The 26177-nt window shown below is 42.0% G+C and overlaps 1 protein-coding gene across 1 annotated transcript in view; it reads right to left on the bottom strand.

The window, feature by feature from the left end:
- CNTNAP2 (contactin associated protein 2) overlaps window positions 1–26177 on the bottom strand; it is a 1271576-nt gene that overhangs the window by 93051 nt on the left and 1152348 nt on the right. The window contains exon 21 of the mRNA XM_029062825.2: window positions 13425–13518. Coding sequence (XP_028918658.1) covers window positions 13425–13518 — 94 coding nt within the window. The remainder of the gene's footprint in view (window positions 1–13424; window positions 13519–26177) is intronic.

Here is a 26177-nt window from a genome sequence, read left to right as displayed (position 1 = left end):
TGTTGTATTGTCCTCTCCCAAGGTCTTACTCTAGTGTTCTGCACACAGTAAGCACTTAATACCATTGATTGACTGATATTTATTGAGCACCTACTTGTAGAGCACTGTACTAAGCACGTGGAAGAATGCAACAGAATCAGTAGATATTTTCTCTTCAAGGAGCTTGTAGTTTAGCAGAGGGTGGAGGAATTCAGGCCAGTGCACCCAGCTTTCCATTTTACCAAAAATGTCTATTAGTCAAGAACATGGTTAAAGCACAGGTCTGGGAGTCAGAAGGACCTAGGTTCTAATCCCGGCTCTACCACTTAGGTGCTGTGTGACCTTGGGCAAGTCATTTAACTTTTCTGGGCCTCAGTTACCTCATCTGTAAAACGTGGATTAAGACTGTGAGCTCTATGTGGGACATGGACTGTGTATCTACTTGTATCTACCCCGAGCCCTAAGAAGAGTGCCTGGCACACAATAAAGTGCTTAATAAATACGATTAAAAAAAAGACAAAACAAAAAAATGCCCATCGGGTTTAGGATGGAGGCACTGGTCACCGGTGACCTCTCATTCTGGGTTTCCTACTTTCCTTTCAGAGCTGTTGGGAGGAGTGCCTTTCTGAAAAAGCCAAAGCTCCTATCCTTCCAGTGTTTATAGCTACCAGTGGATATTCAAAACCAAGTCTCTTCCAGACTCAGAAGACCCTTTTCTCTTTGAATCTGGTGTCATAAATTGGAAGCACAGCATCTTTGTGAATGCAAATTCCACCTCAGGCGTTTCAGTATTGTGAAGGGAGTCAACAAAATAAGGAACTGAGGCGAGATCAATTGATGCCACAGTGTATTCGAGTTGCTCGAATGGAGGCAGAATCCTCACGGGCATAAAAACCAGAGGAGACTGCCGGAAAGGTTCACGGAACAGCAAGGGATTTATTGTTCTTCGACGGTTCTCAGAGAAGTAAAAGCTGTACAGGCTGACATATTTATCGCTCGCACATTGAGAGGCAAGCCAGTGCCAGCAAATGGCTTTGTGTAAAAAAGGGACTGAATGTCAGTTTGAGTGATGGGTGTGACATAAAAGACTGAAATGGGAGACCTAATTACAGTTGGAAAACGCATAACTGCTCTAATGAATCTACCGAGATAATTTAGCATAGTGGGTGCCATCAGCATGCAGGATGGATAATGGAGCTGTCTGTCACTCACACCTGTGGAATGCATTATTTAAAACCTGATCCTCTGTTCATCTTAAACTGTTAAGAGTGAGAAAGGAGGTACTAAGGACATGCTTTGATCCCACAAAACAAAAAGTGTCTAGTTTTCACCCACCCCGTCCCACTCTGTGGAAATCAATTTGAAAGATGAAGCGTTTCTATTGTAACCCTAATTTGTTTCCCTTCTCTAACGTCTTCACATATTTGAGGTTCCCTGGTAAAAACTGCAGGGTCAAGTTTGGAGTCTGCACATACACAGAGGGGGGTGGGTGAGGAGAGAGAGAGGGGGAGAGAGAAATGGGGGGGAGAGAGAAAGAGAGCGAGAGAGAAACCGATTGTTCTCAATCATCTGGCAGATGGCTGGGCTCTGGCTTCCAATAATAGTTCAGGGGAAAATGCTTGGAATGATTTCTAAATGTCAGGAAAAATATAGTGTTTTTATTGGAACAGCATTACACATATTTTTCCTCTCTATTTCCTTCCGCTATCCTTTATTTTAAGCTTTAAAAAGCTCAACTTCTTCCTCTACACAAGTAAATCAAGTTATGCCAAATAAATGTTACTTATCAATTTTGCCTCTGTCCTCTTCCCAATCAGAAAACAATGAGGGCAGTTTGACAGCAAAATGTGACATCAAAAGATAAGCAATTTCTTAGTCAGACCAGTGATCAATCCAGCCCAGTATCCTGTGGGTCATACTGTCAACAAAGAGTGCTCAGAGGAACATGGTAACCATAATTTACTGTACAAACTGTCTGAAGTAGCTCCTGCTACCCAAATCCACAGTTTACCCTGATCCTTTTTTTTTTTTTACCTCCTTGCTTCGGGAAAGAGCCAAATAAGTTTTATTCTACTGTGTTAGGAAGAGAGGGCAGAAAAGACATTTTAAAGACATAGCCAAGCACTTACTATCAACCATATTTATTAAGCACTTACTATGTGCCGAACACAGTGCTAAGTGCTTGGGAGAGTACAATATTATGTGCCAGGCACTGTACTAAACGCTGGGTAGATACAACCTAACCAAGTTGGACACGGTGCACGTCCCACTTGGGGCTCACAGTCTTAATCCTCATTTTACAGATGAGGTAATGAAGGCACAGAGACACTAAGTGACTGGCCCAAGATCACACAGCAGACTTTCCCTCTGCTCCTCCCCCTCTCCCGTCCCATCCCCTCAGCACTTGTAGTCGTCCGCTCAACTGTATATATCTTCATCACCCTATTTAGTTTGTTAATGAGATGTACATCACCCTGATTCTATTTATTTGCTATTGTTTTAATGAGATGTTCTTCCCCTCGATTTTATTTATTGCCATTGTTCTTGTCTGTCTGTCTCCCCCGATTAGACTGAAGCCCGTCAAAGGGCAGGGACTGTCTCTATCTGTTACCGATTTGTTCATTCCAAGCGTTTAGTACAGTGCTCTGCACATAGTAAGCGCTTAAATACTATTGAATGAATGAATGAAAGTGGTGGAGTCAGAATGAGAACCCAGGTCCTTCTGACTCCCAGCCCCATGTTCTACCCACTAGACTACAGTGCTTCTCTAGTGAAATAAAGTATCCCATGACAGGGTCTGGTCACCGACACCCAGAAGACAACTGTAGGAGACACACCAGTTAGGAGAGCGGCACTGGTTTCCTTGGGCAGAGGCTACTGGGAGATTGGGGAATCACAAAGCAGATCTGCCATTAGCCAGGCACTACTAGTATACACAAGGGTGCAAAGGAAGTCTTTATGCACACACAGGGTGCAATCGATCAATGGAACAGTGTTTCAGCTACACCAGCAGACACAGCTAGAAGGCCACCAACTGAAGCTTGGCTATGAATGTGAACGAGCCCTCTATGAGCACACACTTCAATCACCATCTATTGCAGGGAAGATTTTGGTTGCTTCTCAGAAACGACTGCAAAGGGGATCAGGAGTTTTTCTCCAATCACTGTCTGTCTTGCCGCTTCTCCATCCTGAGGAAAAGGAGAGGGGCCCTGGAGAGACAGAATTTGTGGGGGATTTGGGAAACTGTGTCGGAAAGAGACATCCAGATGTATGGAGCTGGGGAAAGAGGGGCTTTTGGAAAGGACAAAGATTTTCACTGACCCATCTGGCTTTTCTTCCCCTAGCACCCTGGGTTATCCCTCTCAGCTGCCTCTTAGTGAGGTATTAGCATTCTGGGAGTGCAAACCTACTCACTGACTTTAAAGCACTCAATCACCTTGTCCCCTCCTACCTTACCTCTCCCATTTCCTACTATGACCCAGCCTGCACATTTCACTCCTCTCTAATGCCAACCTACTCACTTTGCCTCAATCTTGTCTACCTTGCCACTGATCTCTCTCTCTTGTCCACATCCTGTGTGACTGTAGGCAGGTCACTTAAATTCTCTGTGCCTCAGTTACCTCATCTGTAAAATGGGGATTAAGACTGTGAGCCTCACGTGGGACATCCTGATTACCCTGTATCTACCCCAGTGCTTAGAACAGTGCTCTGCACATAATAAGTGCTTAACATACCAACATTATTATTATCCTGCCTCTGGCCTGGAAAACCCTCCCTCTTCATATCTGACAATTACTCTCTTCACCTTCAGAACCTTATTAAAATCACATTTCCTTCAACAGGCCTTCCCCCAACTAAGACTTCTTTTCTTCTTCATTCATTCACTCAATCGTACCTATTGAGCGCTTACTGTGCGCAGAGCTCTGTACTAAGCAGTTGGAAAGTACAATTTGGCAACAGAGATAATCCTTACCCAACAATGGGGTCACAGTGTAGAAGGGGGGAGACGGATAACGAAACAAAACAAGTAGACAGGCATAAATAGCATACACCCACTCCCACTCCCTTCTGTATTGCCCTTACATTTCACCCCCTCCTCAGCATTCAGTCGTTCATTCCACTGTATTTATTGAGCATTTACTGTGTACAGAATATCGTACTAAAGAGCCCTGATCTTTAAAAGATCTCAGAACTCATCTTAGAACTCAGCATTCGTGTCTCAGTGGAAAGAGCCCAGGCTTGGGGGTCAGAGGTCATGGGTTCGAATCCCAGCTCTGCCACTTGTCATCTGTGTGACTGGGGGCAAGTCACTTAACTTCTCTGTGCCTCAGTTACCTCATCTGTAAAATAGGGATTAAGACTGTGAGCCTCACATGAGATAACCTGATTACCCTGTATCTACCCCAGCATTTAGAACGGTGCTCGGCACACAGTAAGCACTTAACAAACACCAACATTATTTTATTATTACTCATTCATTCAATCATATTCATTGAGTGCTTACTTTGTACAGAGTCCTGTACTAAGTGCCTGGAAAAGTACAATGTAACCGGGTTGGTAGACACTTTCTCTTCCCACAAGGAGCTTAGAGTTTAGAGGAATTCTACTCCCTCCACATAGGACTGTGAGCCCTTATGTGGGACCTGATTAGTTTCTATCTACCTCAGTGCTTAGTACAGTGCTTGAACACAGTGAGTGCTGAACCAACACCATCAGTTATTAAAGATGATCAGGGCTCTTTAAATGGGTTCTCCACATTGGGTACTATGCCTTGCTGGAGAGGTGAGTAAATGAAAGAGAAACAGCAGCTTTATTGCCCAAGGGGATATTTGCTTTGTAGGAGCACTTAGAGTTAATTAGCTGGTGGAAGCTTCCTCTTGAAAGCAAGGTGCCTTAGCCAAAATTTCTGCTTGCTTATTTAATGGAGCAAATGGCACAACCTTAGTCTGTTAATAGCAGGATGTAAAGGCAGAAAAAAACCTTATTTACACTAAAGAGCCTACCCTATTCCTGAGTACTAGGAACTTCAAAGACCTTGCTGAGGCATTGAGCCAGAAAACATACCACTTAAACGAACTACGTATTGTAAACTTTTAATGCCTTTTTTATAACAGAATTAATCACTCAATATGTATTTCTAAGAGAAGACCAAATAACTCTTCCAGGCAAATGTTTATTTTTCTGTAGCTGGCTTGTTCTCCCTTTCTGCTAGTGGCAAATTCAGAGCAAGGCTGGTCTCTTTTACAAGCTTACAGCAGCCTGCTGCTAATCTTTGAAGTTGATGCTGTTTTTGTCTACCTTGCATTTTCTTTTGCACTCAACAGCCTTTTAAATAGAGATCCACAACTTTCTTTGCACTCTGGTGATCTCAGTTCCAAAGGGATAGAGAGTAAATGCTGTGTGAACCTGGGCCAATCACTTCACTTTTCTGGGTCTCAGTTACCTCATCTGTAAAATGTGGATTAAGAGTGTGAGCCCCATGTGGGACAGGGACTGTGTCCAACCTGATTAACTTGTATCTGCTCCACTGCTTAGAACGGTGCTTGGCACATAGTAAGGACTTTACAAGTACCGTTATTGTTATTATTCGTAGTAAATACAATACAGCATAGTGTATAGTTTATAAAACAATACATGACAATAACGCATATGTGTTTTAAATCTAAAAATAAATCCATATTGTAGGGAATGCTTCGCTGACCTTCCTTCCTTCTTGTCCATAATTCATGCGGTTTCTCAGGCTATTTTTCTAACACATCATTCTGTGAACACCACCTCACTCCTCAAAAGCCTTGGATGGCTGCCTATCCATGATTGTTTCAAGGAAAAACTTCACACTCCTGGCTTGAAGATAACCGGTGGACCACCACACTTCCCATCTTCAAAACCATATCACCTCCTGGAAGTCTTCCCCGACTAACCTCTCAACTCCCCTCTCTATTTTCCCTCCCTAATATGTTACCTATGCACTTGACTGTGAATCCCCTGTCTGTCACCACAGTTAGATTGCAAGTTCCTTGAAAGGAGGGATTTTGTCTATCAACTTTTACTGCACTCGGTAAGCACTCGAGAAATACCATCGAATGACTGATGGATTAAGATAATCTATAATATAATGTGCAATATATAATATATTCTGAGATTCCTTTATTTTCAAAAATTAAATTATCTTTAATTCATTCAATAGTATTTATTGAGCGCTTACTATGTGCAGAGCACTGTACTAAGCGCTTGGAATGAACAAGTCGGCAACAGATAGAGACAGTCCCTGCCGTCTGACGGGCTTACAGTTAATGGTGTTTGTTGATGTAGGAACATGTGAGCCTATAAACAGCCACTGTAGCACGCGAAGAGAAGGAAGATAACTGAACAGTGGACATTTAGGATCCAGGAAGTTTGTCTGTAATCACGCTCCTTGCTTCTCTGTCTCACACTTCTATTTTTTCCTCCCTGCCTAAGATCCTGGACATGAAAAGAGGCAGCTCAGTTCTTCACTTTCACTGCAGAAGGTTTCATTGTTTTAACAAATAAATCTTGCTACTCTCCAAATCACTTTAATACAGGATGGAGAATTTAGACAAATCAGAGCACTGTTTCCTGTTCTATCCTTTAGTAACTGCATTATTAGTGTCAGTCAGTACCTTGCTAATGCAAATTGTAAAACAATTGCCTTAGAATAGAAACTAAAAATGCTTTTTAATGATATAAAAAATGAGGTAATTAGCTTCGATTTGGTACCTTTTGAGAAAGACACCAATTATAACTTAAAATGATGGCCTGTGTATTTTCCTCTTCTGTCATCTTATTGCAGTTTACGAGATTTCTTTTTGCAGCTCATTTTTCAAGTTTCTAGTCTCAAAATTTGATTTTTATCAAATCATTTTCAGTTTAAACTTAAATTACTCTTTTGTGATTTCCTAGTTGGCCAGCAAGTGGCAGATGCTGATGTCTCCATTGTTGCTTTTTTTAAAAAAAAATTTTAAACCTGACTCCACAAGTTCTGGAGCTTGGATTCACCTCTATTTTGATGGGCATGTAAGTTTAGCTCCGTGGAATTACAGGAGCCAAAAGGGTTAGACAGCGGTTCAAATCACCACAGTTTTCTAGTTTGACAGCCACATCATGTAGCTGACCTTATATGCCCTTCAGAACACAGACCATTCACGGACATAAAGGCTAAAAAAAGCAAGCCAGGCCCATCTCAGAAAATGGAGTCCAGGTCATATATATATAATAATAATGATGGTATTTGTTAAGCGCTTAGCACTGTTCTAAGCGCTGGGGTAGATACAGGGTAATCAGGATGTCCCACGTGAGGCTCACAGTCTTAATCCCCATTTTACAGATGAGGTAACTGAGGCACAGAGAAGTTAAGTGACTTGCCCACAAGTCACACAGCTGATAAGTGGCATAGCTGGGCTTCAAACCCATGACCTCTGACTCCCAAGCCCATCCGTGGCTCAGTGGAAAGAGCATGGGCTTTGGAGTCAGGGCTCATGAGTTCGAATCCCAGCTCTGCCACTTGTCAGCTGTGTGACTGTGGGCAAGTCACTTAACTTCTCTGTGCCTCAGTTACCTCATCTGTAAAATGGAGATTAAGACTGTGAGCCCCACGTGGGACAACCTGATTCCCCTGTGTCTACCCCAGCGCTTAGAACAGTGCTCTGCACATAGTAAGCGCTTAACAAATACCAACATTATTATTATTATGCTCTTTCCACTGAGCCACAGTGAGCTGAGTAGTTACTGACAACATTGTCACGTGTTTAGTACAGTGCTCTGCACACAGTAAACACTCACTAAATACCACGGATGATATTTATTTATTTAGATTAATGTCTGTCTCCCCTCCTAGACTGTGAGCTCGTTGTGGTGGGGGACTGTGTCTATTTATTTTATATTGTACTCTCCCACATGCTTCGTTCAGTGTTTTGCACACAGTAAGTGCTCAATAAATTCGACTGAATGATGGAAATACTTACGTAACAACCCCACAGTTTAACCAGATTAATCGCTATAAATTCTGTAGCGCTGTATTTTTCTTTTAAAAATATCTAGTTCCTTCTATTTAAATATTAAATTAAAGGGTAATCTGTGATATTTGGAAGACTGCAGTCCATTTTTCAGTTCTACTAGAGTTGATCGAATTATGCAAATGGAAAAAGGGGAAGATAGTTTTAATAATTTCTGATCAGTAAAAAAACCACAAAACTGATGATACTGTCTGATGCCAGTTTTTCTACCTCCCTGTGTTTTGTTTCCACAGGCCTAAGAGTGGGTGTTAATGACAAGGCAGAGAGAGAATCTGACCCACTGACATCCAATCAGGAAGCTTTTGTCTGCAAATCTGCCCTAAGGGGAACACTAATTCCGAAGTGAAGATCTGGCTCTTACACTTAAGAAACCTACACACAAACTTAAATTCCAGAGTTGAGCTCCCTGAGGGGCAGATTGGAATCTGGAAACTCAAGGGAGGTATTCTGCCTGGTAAAGAGACTGCAGAGAGGTTCATTACAAGGAAGAACACCCAATCAATCCATCAATCAATGTTTCTTATCCAGTGTTTATTGTGCACAGAGCACTATTTTAAGTGGTTGGGAAGCAGCATGGCCTAGTGGATAAAGCACAGACCTGGAGTCAGAAGAACCTGGATTTTAATCCACAGTTTTGCCATTTATCTGCTGTGTGACCTTGGGCAAGTTGCTTGACTTCTCTGGGTCTCAGTTACCTCACCTGCAACCTGAGGATGAAGACAGTGAGCCCCACTTGCGATGTGAGCTGTGTCCATCCTGATCGGCTTGTGTCTACCCTAGCGATAAGTACAGGGCCTGGCACATAGTAAGTGCAAATACCATAAGAACATTAGAGGCGAGATCCTCTGATGCCAAGATCTGGGCTCTTTTCTGTTAGGCCATAGAGCTTTGCTATTACACCAAGGACTATCGGGCTGGAGTGGTGATTTCCCTGAACAGAAATCAGCCACACATAATAATAATGTTTGCACAGAGTCTTCAAAAAATGCCAAGCAATGTGTGACTGTGGGCAAGTCACTTAACTTCTCGGTGCCTCAGTTCCCTCATCTGTAAAATGGGGATTAACTGTGAGTCTCATGTGGGACAACCTGATTACCCTGTGTCTACCCCAGCGCTTAGAACAGTGCTCTGCACATAGTAAGCGCTTAACAAATACCAACATTATTATTATAATACCTTGTACACAGTAAGGCCTTAGCAGATACCACAATTATTGTTATTATAATATGCTAATATACTGAACATGATTTTAATGGCTTTGTACAATGCTTAGACAGAGGTTCAAATCACCACAGTTTTCTAGTTTTTGACAGCCATGGAGCTGACCTTAAATGTCCTTCAAAACAGAGATCATTAATGGGCACAAAGGCTAAAAGATTGACACCCAATCACCGTAGAATGCTTTTTGTTGGATGGGCGGCATTACAAGGGATGAGGAAGCCTGGCCTAGTGGAAAGAGCATGGGTTTGGGAGTCAGATGATCTGAGTTCTAATCCCAGCTCTCCAAATGGCCTGCTGTGTGACTTTGGGCAAGTCACTTCACTTCTCTGCTTTCCTCATCTGTCAAATAGGAATCACATAACTGTTCTCCCTCCCGCTTAGACTAGGAGACCCATTGTGAAACAGGAGCGGTGTCCAACCTAATTAACCTGTATCTACCCCAGCGCTTAGAACAGTGTTCGACCCATAGTAAGTGCTTAACTAATTCCATAATTATTACAATTGCAATGATGTCAAGCACTACTAGATAACATTCAATAGCACTTCTCCCTTGTGTCTTGGATTCTATCATCAGAAAAGATTACATTTCTCTGAAATGACTACCTTTACACAAAGCATGTTGTGGCTTCCCTAATCGTTCATGCTCTTCCAGTTGGTTTCAGATTGGCTGATCATTTATTCAACGTTGTCCCAGGTATTGATATTAAGCTAAGCCATCCCTAATTAGTAGGATTTTATTTTTCCATTTTTTAAGGATGGGCCTAAGCAGTGTGGGATAGTGGATAGAGTCTGGGCCTAGGAGTCAGAAGGACCTGGTTTCTAATCCTGGATCTGCCACTTGTCTGTTCTGTGACCTTGGGCAAGTCACTTCACTTCTTTGTGCCTCAGTTACCTCATCTGTAAAATGGGGATTAAGTCCCTGTCCCAGTGTCCAACCTGATTATCTTGTATCTACCCCAGCACTTAGAACAGTGCTTGGCACATTGTAGGTGCATAACAAATACCACAGTTAATTGCAGATCTGGCCCTCGGTTCCTCCAATTCCCTCCCGGCCTGAGCTAGTGTCTCCGCAGTAACATGCAGTAAAAGTTGGAAATACGATTTTTGCAATTTCCCATTTAGTTAGTTGGCTTGACAAGATGCTAGGACGTGTTAAAGGCAACATAAAAAATAGGGAGGGAGGAAGGTAAGAGCCCAGGATTAATCATAGAATGTGGAAGAAGGCTTTCAGTAACCACTAAGGACCCTTCTCTGAGCGGCTGTGAATAACGGCAGCTTTGCCCACATCGGCCTCAGCAGTCCTTCAAACTACATTAAATCCAAATGAAAGAAAGTTAACCTTGACTTGTCTTACTTCCTTTCAGCAGCCCCAGAGAGAAATATAAAGATAGACCGATCAATAGCAATGGTCAGAGGGGGCAGTGGTTATCTGAGATCAATAAGGCAGTTTCTTTCCAGATATATTTTTCCAAAATTGCACAGTAGAATTATTGTTTTGTTTTTCTTTTGAGCTTGGAGATGAAATAAAATGAGAAAATGAAAACTAAGGTGGAACCCACCCCTGCAGTGACACGACCGCTAAAAAATAAGCAGCGGTGCAATGAATCAGTCAAATTTATTGGACTCTTACTGCATGCAGAGCACTGTACTAAACATTTGGAGATTACTATATAATAGAGCTGGTAGGAACTTGTTCCCTCTCAGGGTCGCACCTGGAGAGGTTCCAGTAGTCTACCAGTCTCGACTACATTCCATTCCTAGCTTGGGCAGTGGCTAGCGAGTGGAAGGCAATCTGCTACAAGTCAAAACTCACCTGTGCTGGGCAGCAGGGGCACGGGAGAGAGTCAAGGGTGGAGACTCAAGTTTACTGCGCGGAAGGAGGCAATGGTAAACTACGTCCCTATTTTTACCAAGAAAACTCTGTGGATACACTACCAGAATGGTCGCTGATGGAGGTGGGGCATTCTGGAACAGATGTGTCCATGGCATCACTATGGGTCAGAGACGACTCAACAGCGTAAGACAAGACAAGGAGCTCGCAGTCTAGAGGGATAAATGATTTCAAAGCAAATCCTTGCTTTTCTCTTTGGTGCCAAGGCTTAGAGTGGGGGCTGGCACATCTGATGACTGCTCTAATAATAATAATAATAATTGTGGTATTTGTTAAGCATTTACTATGTGCCAGGCACTGTACTAAAAGCTGGGGTAGATAGAAGATAATCGGGTTGGATGCAGTTTCTGTCCCACATAGGGCTCACTGTTTTAATCCACATTTGGCAGAAGAGGGAAATGACACACAGAGAACCCAAGTGACTTTCCCAAGGTCATGCAGCAAATGGCAAAGCCGGAATTAGAACCCAGATCCTTCTGACTCCCAGGCCCAGGCTCTATCCACTAAGGCACAATCCTTCTAGACTAGGGACTCTATGGTGGGGCGAAGGCTGGGTTGCTTCTCACTGTGTTGGGGCTCTCTCAGCTGTGTGTGTGTGGAGAAGACTGGGCCCCAAAGCAGCGCTGATGCCTCTGAGGCCATAGCACAATGTCAGCCGGCCATCAGCAGTGCTGTCTCCTCCTGCAGGTAGTCCAGCCTGGATCTGGGAGGGGCGTGGGGGTCAGGGGGCTGCCTCAGAGTGGGTGTAGGGATGGAAACAGGCTCTCACTTCCACTGCTCTCGCCCGTCCAGTCAGCAAGACCCAGCCCCCATCATGGCCAGGGGACCTATGGATTTCTCATCATTCTTTCTCCCATCACACAGCTCCCGCCTACTCGCTCACCACCATTACCTCAGTGTTAAATGCCCATGCCTCTTCCACTATGTCTGCCTGCCATTCTGCTAAAATACATATTTGACTTTCACCCTTGAATAAAACTAAAGTTAGAGTACAAGCTCAGGATTAGTCCACAGTGAAAGAACAACACTGTAATCAAAAGGAAAAGGTTTTCCCAAGATGAGGGAAGCTGATAAATGTCATTTTAAAGGAGCATGGGTTTAGACACTTCATATTATCTGTGTGTATCATATGTGAGAGGTTTTTCTTTTTTAGTGAATTGCTTTGGATCTCATTTCATCCAGGTTTCACCAGACCTCTTCAAGACACCTCCCTTGTCATCCTTCAACACAGACGCTTTGGGCATGGGGGTGCCGATGTCAGATCTACTCCATCCGCTTAGGTAGGAACAAACCTAAAACCTTAATGATGATTCAGGGAATATGGATCAGGAACCCAGGTGACAAAGCGAACCAGGAATCTTGCCCCAAGACTGCCCATGACTGCTGGGAATACTCACTTTAAAACTCTAGAAAAGGCAATAGTGAAAAGAGGAAATGCAAATACTTTAAATATCACCTTCGATAAATTGCCCTTTGCTCAAATATGCAAAGAGGGAGGACACCGAGGACAGGAAAATATGCTGGCGCTTCACAGTGCAATGCCACTTCCTCTAAGAAGTGCTCAATCCCCTTCTTGTCAATTTATTCTTTAACATAAAGAACTCCTGGTTCCCTATTTTATCCCATGACCTAGGTATTAAGTAACATTTGTATATGGTTTTCATCATTATCTAAATTGCAGATGAAATCAATCCAAAAGAAGCTTTCTCCCGACTATCCGCTTGAGGGTAGATTTCCAAAAAAGTGAATATTTTTGGAAACAAAGGAAACTAAAATAAAGTAATACAAGGGTCGTAACACGAGTGTCCTTTTTCTGAGGGATTTCTGCACCTGAAAAATCCTGGTGTGGGTGGGATGGAAGGGAAATTTAGGCTGGAGGAAGAAACCGAGTAATCCTTCAAAAAATCTGATGTTTACAGATAGAAACAGTGGAAAATTGGATTTACCTGCGATCTATTATGTGTAATTTTAAAGCTGGTATTTGACGTTTGCCACTACTAAGTAAAGTCAGTTTAAAGTTTAAAGACATTTTGACCCATAAATTTCACAGCAAACCAAAATACTCTAGGATTCACAAAAACACCACAACAAACCATACTGTCCTTCACTCCCAACAAAAGACATCAAGAGTCATTTTCCACCGTAAATACTTGGTCTGTTTTCATTATCTTCACCCTGATTTATGGTCAACTCTTCAGTCAGCCAATGAAACATCAAAGCAATTTCAAAAATCAGAAGTCAGGTTTCCCACGTATCGGTTATAATCCCAATCTTAGCCTTAAACAAAATGGAAGTCTTACCTATAACTTTTCCTAGAAAGAGTGACTTTGGGGAATTGAACACTATATCAGATGAGACTGGCAGGCTGTAACTTGATGGAGGGTAATGGTCAAGCTGGGGAAAGAAAAAACAAAGAACGAGAGAAAATTTTAGAAGAATGATCTGTTACCTGGTTTCATAATTACACTTTCCCTAAGGGATAACAGCACTGTTAGACCTCAATTTCTGGTGGTTCTTGTTTCATCAGTGGGTACTGTGAAATACCAGCTAGCCTCCTTGAGAACTGAGGAAAATCTATTGTTTGACTGAGAAGACTTGAAAATAACTTGAGTTTATCAATGTCAATAGCTAGGCAACTCATTCCCCATTTCTATAAAACCTGCCCGAAGGACTGACCTGCTGAATTTTTTTTCCCCCATTCATGTTAATGGGTTCAAGTGTGACTGATGGTTTCTTTGCCTGTAATTTCTGGGTGAGAAAATGCATTCCCCTCACCCACAGGCAGGAACTCCTTATACACAACATACAATCTTACATCCTTCAAATTTGACCCCGGCTGCTTAAGCAATTATATATCCGAACACTTCTCATCAAATACTGAAGGGAACAAAGAACCTGGAGTTAAAATGCTATACGCAAGGCTACTGCATAAACAATATGGTACTCCAGTTTATATCTGCTAGATGCTGATTGGAATCAGTCTCCTTTATCTAACAAATTAAGAAATGCCATTCTGAGTCAGTCTAGTGATCTATCTAGTTTTGTAATCTGCCAATCGCTCTGATGACAAAGGATGCATGGAGAAAGAATGTGGTGTTTGATGTCCTGAATATTCATTCATTCAATATTTATTAAGCACTTACTGGGTGCAGAGCACTGTACTAAGTACTTATCCTTTCCCCTCTAAAACCATCATATATCTATTAAATTATTTTTACACTGCTGGGACCATGTACAGGGAAAACACAGAATTCTTCTTTATTCCCCAAGACCAGACTTGAAGATGAACCCATTGAATCATGAAGGGAGGAGCTTCAAGACTGAAAAACAGAACGTCTTCACCCAGTAGGTGGACTCATATGGAATGTGGTCCTCCTTGTGTTTCGCTTTAAAATAATATCCCCATCTTTCCCTCTAATAACCATTATGGATTCCTTGATTCATGAATTTGCTCAAACCCTTTTTTATGGTATTTGTTAAATGCTTGCTATGTGGCAATCACCGTTCTAAGCATTGGGGTAGATAAAGTTAGTAAGGCTGGTTACCGTTCCTGTCCCACATGGGGCTCACGGTCGATGCAGGAAGGAGAGAACAGGCATTGAATCCCCATTTTGCAGTTGAGGAAGCTGAGGCACAGAGAAATTAAGTGACTCGCCCAAGGTCACATAGCAGGCAAGAGGCAGATCTGGGATTAAAATCCACGCCCTCTGACTCCCAGGCCCATGCTTCATCCGTTAGGACACACTGCTTCATGAGGAACCTTCTTGAAGGTACTGTTATTTTCTTCTTGCAGAACTTCTAGGAGGACCACATTCCATATGATTCCACTTACTGGGTGAAGACATGCTCTGTTTTTCAGTCTTGAAGCTTCTCCCTTCATGATTCAATGGGTGCACCCTCAAGCCTGGTCTCGGAGAATTAACAGGAGTTTTATATTTTCCCTGTTCATGTCCCAGGTGAAGGACATGAAAGGTTTGTGCCGTGGGAGGGGTTGGAAAAATCCCCTCTCCTCACCCCCGCTGGAGGGAAGTGAAAGGCTTGGAACAGAAAAACAAGGAGGTCTTTCTCCTGGATGGTACAGAAGCCTACACAGATATGAGAAAATTCTTCTTGCGTCTTTGCAATACCTGAAAAGCTCGGCTGCTTCCATTTTAAAATCTTAGGCTTAGAAGAGAAAAGAGGAGTCACCCTAGCTTGTCTTGCTTTCAGTCACTCATCTAGAGGTTCATAGTCAATTAATGATATTTACTGAGATCTTACTTTGTGAAAAGCACTGTGCTAGGCATTTGGGAGAGTATAACGTGTGTCTAACCTACATTCTTCTTGCTGCATCTTAAATGCACTCACCCTTACTTTTACTGTAGATGGAGAAAATCGGGGTTTTTTAATGCATTGTGCTCTTTCTCCTCCTATCTTAAATGTCACCCTGCCCACCTATCCCTTCCTCCCCACAGTTGCCAACGTGCTCTGGCACTAGTTACAGATGGCTGAGGGACAATGCAATGCACTACTCAAGAAGAAGAAAGGCAGTCTACAGTCAGCGAAACCAGAACTGGAGAAGCAGCATGGCCTAGTCGATACAGCATGGGCCTGGGAGTCAGAAGGACCTTGGTTCTAATTCCGGTTCTGCCACTTGTCTGTCGGGTGCCCTTGGGCAAGTCACTTCGTTTCTCTTTGCCTCAGTTACCGCATCTGTAACATGGGGATTAAGACAGTGAACCCCTTGTGGTAGATGGACTATGTCCTACCTTATTAGCTTGTATCTATCCCCAGCACTTAGTACAGTGCTTGGCACATAATAAGTGCTTAACAAATACCATCCTTTAATTAGGAGGGTAAATACCAAGTTTACCAACGATCGATTTGGGGTAATCTTACCCGGGAGAATGGTCTTCTGGACCTGACTGTTAGCTCCGTGGGGGACAGGGATTGTATTTAATTCTTGCCTGTGTATTTTTTCCTAGCACTCAATACAGTGGATTCCATACAGTAAGCACTTAATACATATTATTACTATTATTACTACCTGAAATTCTAGTTAAACCTAGCTGGACAAGCCATTTAAAACCTCTGCCCTCCTTTCAGAGTTACCCCATCCCCAAGCCTAAAAGTGACAAACTAAACTGGGCTATAAAGTGGCACCTTGAGAAATACCCTGAGCAGCTCTGAGAACCAAAGAGGCTTTTCTGCTTTTCCAAAAGATACCCAACCTATGAGAAAAACCCTACCTATGGAACTTAGCCTCTTCTTGCGCCTACCTCTCCTTCACTGCATTCACCTATCGTCTTGCTACCGTCTTGGAATATTTGTTAAGTACTTACTATGTGCCAAACAATGGGATATATATGAGATCAGAATATTAGACACAATTTCTGTCCCACATGGGGCTCAGAGTCCAGAGGGGAGGGAGAACATGTATTTAATCACCATCTGACAGGAGAGACAACTTAGGTACAGAGAAATTAAGTGACTTACCCATAGCAGGAAAGTGACAGAACCAAGATTAGAACTCTGGTCCTGGATCCCAGGCCCATGCTCTCTCCACTAAGCTATACTTCTCTAATAAATCTCTTCCCACGAAAAGTTATTGCCCAAATTTTACCCTTTGTTTCATATACTAGGAAGAAGAAGAATGAAGGGGAGAGCCATATCCACGCTAATGATTTTTTTCCTGTCACCGAGAGCAGGAGCCAGGAAAACAGCTGCTAAAATGTCTCTCAATTTGTGAGAGAAACTTGAAGAATATATTGTAATTCAGGGTTGGGAAGGTAGGAAGATCATTTGCTCTTTTTTATCTTCTTTTCATTTTCAGGTATTTCTCAACACAACAGGTTAAGGAGGATGAAATTTTAAATCCTCTAAGAATTTTTGTTTTGAGAGGGGAAAAATGCCCTCAGTCCTCAGCACATTGTGAAGTCTTTTTGTTAATAGCTGGGCTTTCCTGCCACCCAGTGGCAATTTGTAAATCATTTTGCCACTAAGGGGAATTTCTGCCATTTCACAACAGCTCAGGTTGGGGCGGCCTAGGGTGGCTATTTGCCTGGTTCTGTACAGAACAGTCCGCTTTCTAGTGAGTCTGTGCCCCATCCACTATGGATCCGACATCAGTCACTCTTTTTTATTTTAATTTTTAATTTCATTTTTTTAATTACTACCGTCAGCCCCAAGTGGAACAGAGAAGTAGCATCCCATAGTGGATAGAGCTTGGGCCTGGGAGTCAGAAGGTCATGGGTTCTAATCCCGATTCTACCACTTGTCTGCTGTGTGACCTCGGACAAGTCACTTCACTTCTCTGGGCCTCAGTTACCTCATCTGTAAAATGGGCATTGAGACTGTGAGCCTCGCGGGGGATAGAGACTGTGTCCAACTCAATTTACTTACTCCAGTGCTTAGTAGAGTGCCTGGCACACAGTAAGCACTTCAGAAATATCATTATTATTATCATCATATCGCTGGTTTATAGTACAGAGGGGGCACGGGCCAGTGAGTCCGTGACTGGAGCAAGGGTGAGAAGCAGCAGTTAGAGGATCAGGGACCCTCTCTCGGGGAATGAACACCTCATCCGTGAGAAAAGAGAAACTGGTAATCGAAGTTCTTCTAGTACTTTATTCTTCCAGAACACTAGAAAGTAATCTGATTGCCTGGAATACTTAACTTGCTTCTCATGGCTGAGAGATTTACTCCTCCAGACTGTAGGTTCCTTGTGGGCAGGGAATGTGTCTACCAGCTCTGTTGCCTGATTAAGCCCTCTTTCTCCAATTCCTTCTCCCTCCTGCATCAACTATGTGCTTGGAATTGTAGCCTTTGGACACTTGGTATTCACCCTACCTTCATCCCCTCAGCACTTATGTCCACATCTGTAATTTATTTATATTAATGCCTGTTTCCCCTTCTAAACTGTAAACAGGGTATATGCCTAACAACTCTGTTGTACTGTACACTCTCAAGTGCTCTGAGAAGCCGCATGGCGTATTGGATAGAGCAGGGGACTGGGAGTCAGAAGGTCATGGGTTCTAATCCCAGTTCCACCCCTTGCCTGCTGTGTGACCTTGGGCAAATCACTTCACTTCTCTGTGCCTCAGTTACCTCATCTGTAAAATGGGGATCGAGACCGTGAGGCCCATGTGGGAGAGGGGATGTTTCCAACCCGATTTGCTTATATCCACCCCAGCCTTACTACAGTGCCTGGCACACAGTAAAGTGCTTAACAGATACAATAATTATTACTATTATTATTCTATTAATAGAGTACCCTGCACACAGTAGATGCTCAATAAATGTCACTGATTGATTTATTTAAATATATCTTTGATAGCTCCTAGAACATTTGCTCTTTTATTATACATCATAATCACCAGGCATGAAAACAACCCTGATCTTAGGACAACTGAGCACCTACATCAGAGCTTTAACCAGCAGATTTAATTTAACCTATTGACACTTTGCAAGGCCAACTTAAGCACAGTGATGGAAGAAAGTCAATTCTTTAATGATGTTCTCTCAAGAACAGAGCCGAGGCAGCCACATTTGTTTCAGACACAGCTCTTAAATAATTGATTCTCTTAGCCACACACTATTTTGTGAATTATCGAGGAGGCTGGGGTCTTACACTTTCAAAGAGACTAACTGCATTCAATTAGGAAAGGAGTTTTACAGTGATTAGAATTGGAAATCTGTAGAGGATGCAGTTTAAATGTTCAGGTTTTTAATAAAAATAAAATAACTCAGATAAAATATGCATGTTCAATATGAAAACCTCCAAGGGTGGCCATGCTAAATTATCACACTGCCTTTAAAATGGAGCTTCCCAAAGAAAGTGGCTTTACTTGGCATATTCCACACGATTCCTTGCAATGCTGTTCATTAAATGAAATCATTTTCAGGACATTCTTTCCGGTAAATGCTGGTTCTTTGTCCGTATATTTGATTGTGGCTGTTTCTACCACAACTCAGAGGCCATAAGAGACTGAATCTTGATAAGCGAAAAAATTGCGACTCTGTAGGGATTGTCTCTATTTGTTGCCGAACTGTGATTTCCAAGTGCTTATTACACACCGTAAGCACTCAATAAATATGATTGAATGAATGAATGAATTTATCCAAGGACAGCTTTACGGGGAAGATACTAGATGCTGGAACACGGACCACGGAGTCAGAGGGTGTGGGTCCAATCCGGGCTCTGGCACGTGTCTGCTGTGTGACCTTGGGCAGGTCACTTCCCTTCTCTGTGCCTCAGTTCCCTCGTCTGTAAAACGAGGATTAAAACTGTGAGCCCCTTGTGGAACAGGGACTGTGTCCAATCTGACTACCTTGTATCTACCTCAGTGCTTAGAACAGTGCTTGGCATATGGTAAGTGCTTAACAAATACCATTATTAACCTTATTAAGATACTCAGATTAGACAGCCTGTTATCTATGTTAGTGGTTACAATGCTCGCCCAGTCCCATCTGGATTTGGAGTGCCACTTGGGAGACTGGTTTGGGGTCTCTGTCCATCCACTGCTCTCTTCACCTTTTCCTAGGGCATTGGGAGGTGGCGGGGTGGGTGGGAGGGACAAGCTCAGGGGCTAGCAAGGGCCCCGCAGGACTTGGAAGCAGAGACTTAGGGGCCGGCGATACTTCGGTGTGGCCCAGTGAAGGAATAAAGGCTGGGAATCAGAGGAACTGGGTTTGAACGTGAGCTTGTTGAGGGCAGGGAATTTGCCTACCACCTCTGTTGCATTGCACTCTCCCAAGCGCTTAATCCAATGCTCTGCACACTGTAAGCGCTCGATAAATTGATTGATTGATTGACCCTGCTGTGGTCCGATGATGATGGAGTTTTCTGTCAGGAAGGATGGATGAGCTTCAGTTTTGAGACTTGAAGACTGAGAACCTTTACAGAGGAATTGATTACAGTGCTATTGCCTTGCTCAGTACTTTCCTTCTGCTCTACTCTATAGAGAAGCAGCATGGCTCAGTGGAAAGAGCCCGGGCTTGGGAGTCAGAGGTCATGGGTTCACATCCCGACTCTGCCCCTTGTCCCCTGTGTGCCTGAGGGCAAGTCACTTAACTTCTCTGTGCCTCAGTGACCTCATCTGTAAAATGGGGACAAAGACTGTGAGCCTCACGTGGGGCACCCTGATTACCCTGCATCTACCCCAGCGCTTAGAACGGTGCTTGGCAAATAGTAAGCGCTTAACCAAATAACAACATTATTATTATTATTACTCTAGAGTCAGTCTTTTCCTGCCTCTTCAAGGTCAATCATTTGGAAGCAGTGTGGCCTAGTTGAAAGAGCATGGGCTTGGGAGTCAGAGGACCTGGGTTCTAATCTCACCTCTGCCACTTCTCTGCTGTGTGATCTTGGGCAAATCACTTAGCTTCTCTGGGCCTCAGTTCCCTCATCAGCAAAATGAGGACCCAATACTTGATCTCCCTCCTATTTTGACAAGGAGCCATACATGGGACTTGATTATCTTGTATCTACCCCAGAGTTTGGTACAGTGCTTGACACATAGTAAGAACTTAACAAATAACACAGATATTACTATTGTTATTATTTTTCTAGTTCTGTTCAATCAGGAGAGAAAAGGAACCTCTGTTGGGCTACTAAGTAGTGCAGGACACATAGTAAGAACTTAACAAGTACCACAATTCTTCAAATCGTTATGCAGTTGATTGTTCACCACAGAGGTTTAGGGGTCTGAAGGAGTTATTATGCATCTTTTAAAAATGCTTGACTTCCAGGATCATCTTCCTCACCTTGACATAAAAGATCTGTTTTATGAATTTTGATGAATTTGGTCATTGTAATTAGGTATACTATTCCAGCTAGTAGGCTCACGTCTTCAGTCTTGCTAAATTGGAAGCTCCTCAGCTACTCAGTCTACTGTACTCTCCCCAGTGCTTAGTACAGTGCTCTGCACACACAGTGAGTGCTCAAAATACCACTGATTGACCAAGTAATAATGATAATGGTATTTGTTAAGTGCATACTACGTGCCAGGCACTGTAGTAAGCGCTGGGGTGGTTACTAGCAAATCTAGTTGAACACAGTCCCTGTTCTCAATGGGACTCACAGTGTTAACCCTCATTTTACAGTTGAGATAACTGAGGCACAGAGAAGTGAAAGTGACTTGGCCAAGGTCACACAGCAGATAGGTGGCAGAACTGGGATTAAAACCTGTGACTCCCCGCCCTTTGCTCTCTCCACTACACAAGGCTGCTCCTCCGAAGGTAACCAGAAGCTGGACATTTTCCACTGAAGGTCCTTGGTTTTGGAATGTTTTTACTTGGTGGATCTGACAGAGGCTGAGCAATAGTTGAGTAATTTATTTCCTTCGTTCTCTAAATAGCACGTTCAAGAAAAACACATGGGGGCCTAATTTCCTCTACCTCACTCTTTTCTGCTTAACGGGGCCTTCGGCTGTCTTCCTCCCTATTCCTCCGTTTGTTTCCCCTCTTCCCTTGGGGATAATGATATATCAACGATATTTCAATCCCCTATAGTCATTTCTTTCAAATCGGCAATATATAATGCCAGAAAATTAAGGACTTGGGAGTAGGAACTTTCTGTGCTATAACTGGACATTCACTATGAACCAGAGGTGATACAACAATCATAAGAGTTTGAAATATTTATATTTCTATAGAGTCGATAAACAGTAAGTACTACTATTGTTAGAGGGAAATAAATTACTCGTGTAGTCAGTTATATGTATTTGCCTCTTCAGCACTAGTGGGGTAATATCCTATAGTAGCAAGGCAATTCAAATTATCAACTGAAAATATTGATGCATTTAGGCTGGAGGTTACAACTCTTTCCACGGACAGTAGAAAACTCTAACAACTACAGTGTAATGCTTTTCTCTCATTAGTAGATCACTCCACCTACTGGATCAAACACTGAACACAATTTTAAGCTTAGTTTCAAACAATTCTCTGCTTGCAATTCTCTGTCATGGTCATAAACATTTACAAACGGAGGGAAAAATATTCATTTCACAGTTGAACAATGATCATTTAAAAAATATTTTTGATTTAGAAGAAATTGGGTACTTAGGTAAATGGAATATTTTTCTAGAGAGTGGTGCCAAGGAAAGATTATTGACTCAAGGACTTATGTCTTTGATTTTATAAGTTTTACAATTAGAATAGAATAAATTATTAAAATGGAACACTGGAATTAAAGAGCCAATATTTTTTCAAGGCTTTTCTGGTCTGTGGAAAAAATAAGACTTGTCATATTACCAATTTATGTCGCTTACAATCAATTTAAAGTCCACCGTACTCTGATTAATGGTTGCCTTAGGGCACATTGTTCTGATCAAGTGATATGTTAAGTAATGCCAGAGAAATGACTTTTTGTTTTGGATTTATAGAGCATCATGGCATTAGGCTACTGACTTTTTGTAATAGACATCTTCAAATATTCTAATAATAATAACTTTAGGGAGGGGGGCAATGGAAATGAGAAACAAGGCAAGGGGAATGAGGAGAATACAAAAGCAAAGGAGAGGGAAGGTGGAGAAAACACGGGCAAATCAATTTGCCAAAATCTGTTACCGATCATAATGCTGCTTACATTTGGTAAAACAGAAAAAGTAAAGTTTTTAACACAGTTTATTTTTAGAGCATCTTCAAGATCAGGTTTGTAGTTTACCAGAAACTTAAAATTAGTGACTACAGGGGCCATAGTACAAACATATTAGGGTGATTAGACATGTTCAAATCTAAGGGTCCATCCAGCTGTTGAATTTAGGCTTTTCAGGTCATGTTTATAGAATAAATCTTTTAAGAAACATGATTACCTAGTAAAAAAAATGGCATGTGTGTGTATATACATTTCAGCTGTTGGGGGGTGACACATAATGCTACATGTAATAAGACCAAACAGGTTTCTAAACTCCCTGACAAGCTCAGGCCAGTAGGAGAGGCCAAACCCCAACCTCATAAAGTCACTGCATCAAGTTTCAGACTCAGACCGGAATATAAGCTCGTTGTGTGGGCAGGGAATGTGTCTGTTTTTATACTGTGCCCTCCCAAGTGCTTAGTACAGTGCTTTGCACACAGTAAGTGCTCAGTAAATATGATTGAAGGAATGAACAAATGAATGAAGAGCAGTTAGGTGCTCAAACGTTTAGATGACCATGATTAAGGCCCAGTGGAAAAAGCAGGGGTTTGGGAGTAAGAAGACCTGGGTTCTAATCCCAGCTCTACTGCTAGCCTACTGTGTGACCTTGGGCTTCACTTCACTTCACTGGGTCTCATTTTCCTCACCTCTAAAATGGAGATTAAATACCTGTTCTTCCTCCCTCTTAGACTACAAGGCCCATGTGGGACAGGGAATGTGTCTGATTGCATCAAATACACCCCAGTGCTTAGGAAAGTATTTACTATCTACCACAGTTATTATTATCAATCAACTAATGGTATTTATTGAACTTTGTACAGAACACTGTATTACTCATTTGGGAGAATAGAGCAGAGTAAGTAGTCATGACCCCTGTCTTCAAAGAGCTTAGTTACCACAGATTCACATCTGACCTCTAAAGCAGTTCTCCCACCATCAACTATATTAGCCAGTCAATCAATCAATCATACTTATTGAACTCTTACTGTGCTCAGAGCACTGTACTAAGCACTTGAGAGAGTACAATATAACAAAATTGGTAGACACGATGAGTTTACAGTCTAGAAAGGGAGACAGACATTAATATAAATACATAAATTTCAAATAGGTACTTAAGTGCTGTGAGGCTGAGGGAGGGGTGAATGAAGGGAGCAAATTCAATCGTAAGGGTGAAAATCCAGGTGCAGTTAATCAATATTAAATGGCAAAACATTATCACAAATGATGACTAATAATTTACAGTATTTAAGTAATTGTAATTATTGAGTAACCTCAAATAATTTACAGGTAGAAGAGATAAAGAAAATGTTTCTTGGTTTTTTTTATGGTATTGGTTAAGCATTTACTATATGTCAAACACTGCTGTAAGAGCTGAGGCAGGTACAAGTACATTAGGTTGGACATAGTCCCTGTCCTGCTTGGGGCTCACAGTCTACGTAGGATGGAGAACAGGCTTAAGCCCCATTTTATAGTTAAGGAAACCGAGGCAGAGAGAAATTAAGTGACTTGCCCACAGTCACACAGCAAGCAATTGGCAGAGCTGGGATCAGAACCCAGGTCCTTATGACTCCTAGGCCCATGCTCTATCCACCAAGCCATGTAATAGGGTATGTCCATCAGTAAATGCACACGAGATAATGTTCCAGGAAGAGAGAGGGACTGATGAATAATAATAATAATAATGATAATTAAAACTGTGGCATTTGTTAAGTCCTTACTATGTGCCAGGAATTATACCATGTACTGGAGTAGATACAAGCTAATCAGGTTGGACACAGTCCCTGTCCTATATGGGGCTCATAGTCTTAATCCCCATTTTGCAGAAGAGGTAACTGAGGCACAGAGAAGTGAAATGATTTGCTCAAGGTCACACAGCAGATCATGCTTCTCTGGACTTCAACTGCTGTCCGTTTTCACTTCATTCCTCCAAAAGAGTGAGGGGGCAAAAACTAAAAGGAGAAATGCAGTCGCAGAGACACGCTGAGCAGTCTCTTACTGCAAAGTACTTGGAAGCTTAAAGAGTCTCCTGTTGGCAATAGAGATGAACAGATTTCCTTGAGACAATATGTTAAAACATATTTTAAACTTTTGGAAAATGGAAAAAACCCTCAAAAGTCACAATTAGGAAATTTTCAGAGAGATTCTACAATTTGAGCACCTGTCAGCGAGTCCAATTACTGCTCAATTTGTGTTCATTACCCATGGTAATTGTTCACCCATATTAAGCAAGCAGATCTGGGCATAAATTAGAGACTCTGTCAAAAATTTGATGATTAAAAGCTGAAAACCCGTTTACTGTTGCACCTTCCGAGTCACTTACTGTGTGAGAGAAAGTGGGGTGCATAATATAAAGAGCAGATACTAAACCTATACTTGTTAAATAATAATAATAATTGTGGCGTTTGATAAGCACTTACTCTGTGTTTACCAGTGGGATAGATACGAGATAATCAGATCAGAAACAGTCCTTGTCCCACATGGGGCTCAGAGTAAGTAGGAGAGAGTATGGGTATTGAATCCCCATTTTACAGATGAGGAAATTGAGGCACAGAGACATTAAGTGACTTTCCCAAAACACACAGCAGGTAAGGGGTGAAATTGGGATTAAAACTCAGGTCCTTTAGTTCCCAGGCTCATACTCTTTCTAATAAGCCATGCTGCAAACTCACAGATATTGAAAAACTTCTGGCTCCCACATTAGATTATTTCTTCACTGTTGTGTTCCCCTACATTCTAGATAGACTCTTCCTGGCAGTTTTCATAGTGGGGAAAAGCCCTCTCACTGAAAGTCATTTAGAGGGTTAATAAAATGGTTTTCTCAAATAAGTGGCTTTATTCATGGATTCCCTGCTAGATGATATCTAAAAATCAGCTACATTGACTGAAATTTCCAACACCACATATGTCTAATCAGGTTATTAAAGGGAATATAGATCTGAATCATTTGAACAAAACTAAAATTTGTTTTTTTATTAGTCAGTCTCCTCTGTTTATGTGCTTCCACAAATTGTCATTATATAGTGTGTTTAAATGAAACATCCCTAGGTACTTTCCATTTATTGATTTTTTTTTAATGCACTGGCTCTGCTATGTAAATGAATGGGGGTTTACTCCTTTCATGGCTTTTCAATCTAATTTAAGTTAACCCTGATTCCTCCTATCATCACTGCAGTGTTATGGCAGAGCCAGCCTAATAAGAAAAATAAAGAAAAATAAACTTATTTTGGGTGGTTGAAAAAGTGACATTCATATTGATTTTAACCACAACATAGTTGAGCTCTGGGGTATACGAAAACAATACCATCATCCTCGGGGCGGTAGCTCTATCGGTAATAGCTGCTGGTGAATTTGCTTCAGCACGGTGCTTGGACTTATGAAAGACACTGCCATAAAAAATGGGCTCAAGCCCTTGTTTTTCAAATGTGACTCCAGGCAGAGG

The sequence above is a fragment of the Ornithorhynchus anatinus genome, chromosome 4 (genome assembly GCF_004115215.2).
Source record: "Ornithorhynchus anatinus isolate Pmale09 chromosome 4, mOrnAna1.pri.v4, whole genome shotgun sequence".
Lineage (NCBI taxonomy): Eukaryota > Metazoa > Chordata > Mammalia > Monotremata > Ornithorhynchidae > Ornithorhynchus > Ornithorhynchus anatinus.
The sequence above is the reverse complement of the archived record's forward strand: the minus strand, read 5'-3'. Positions and strand labels throughout refer to the sequence as shown.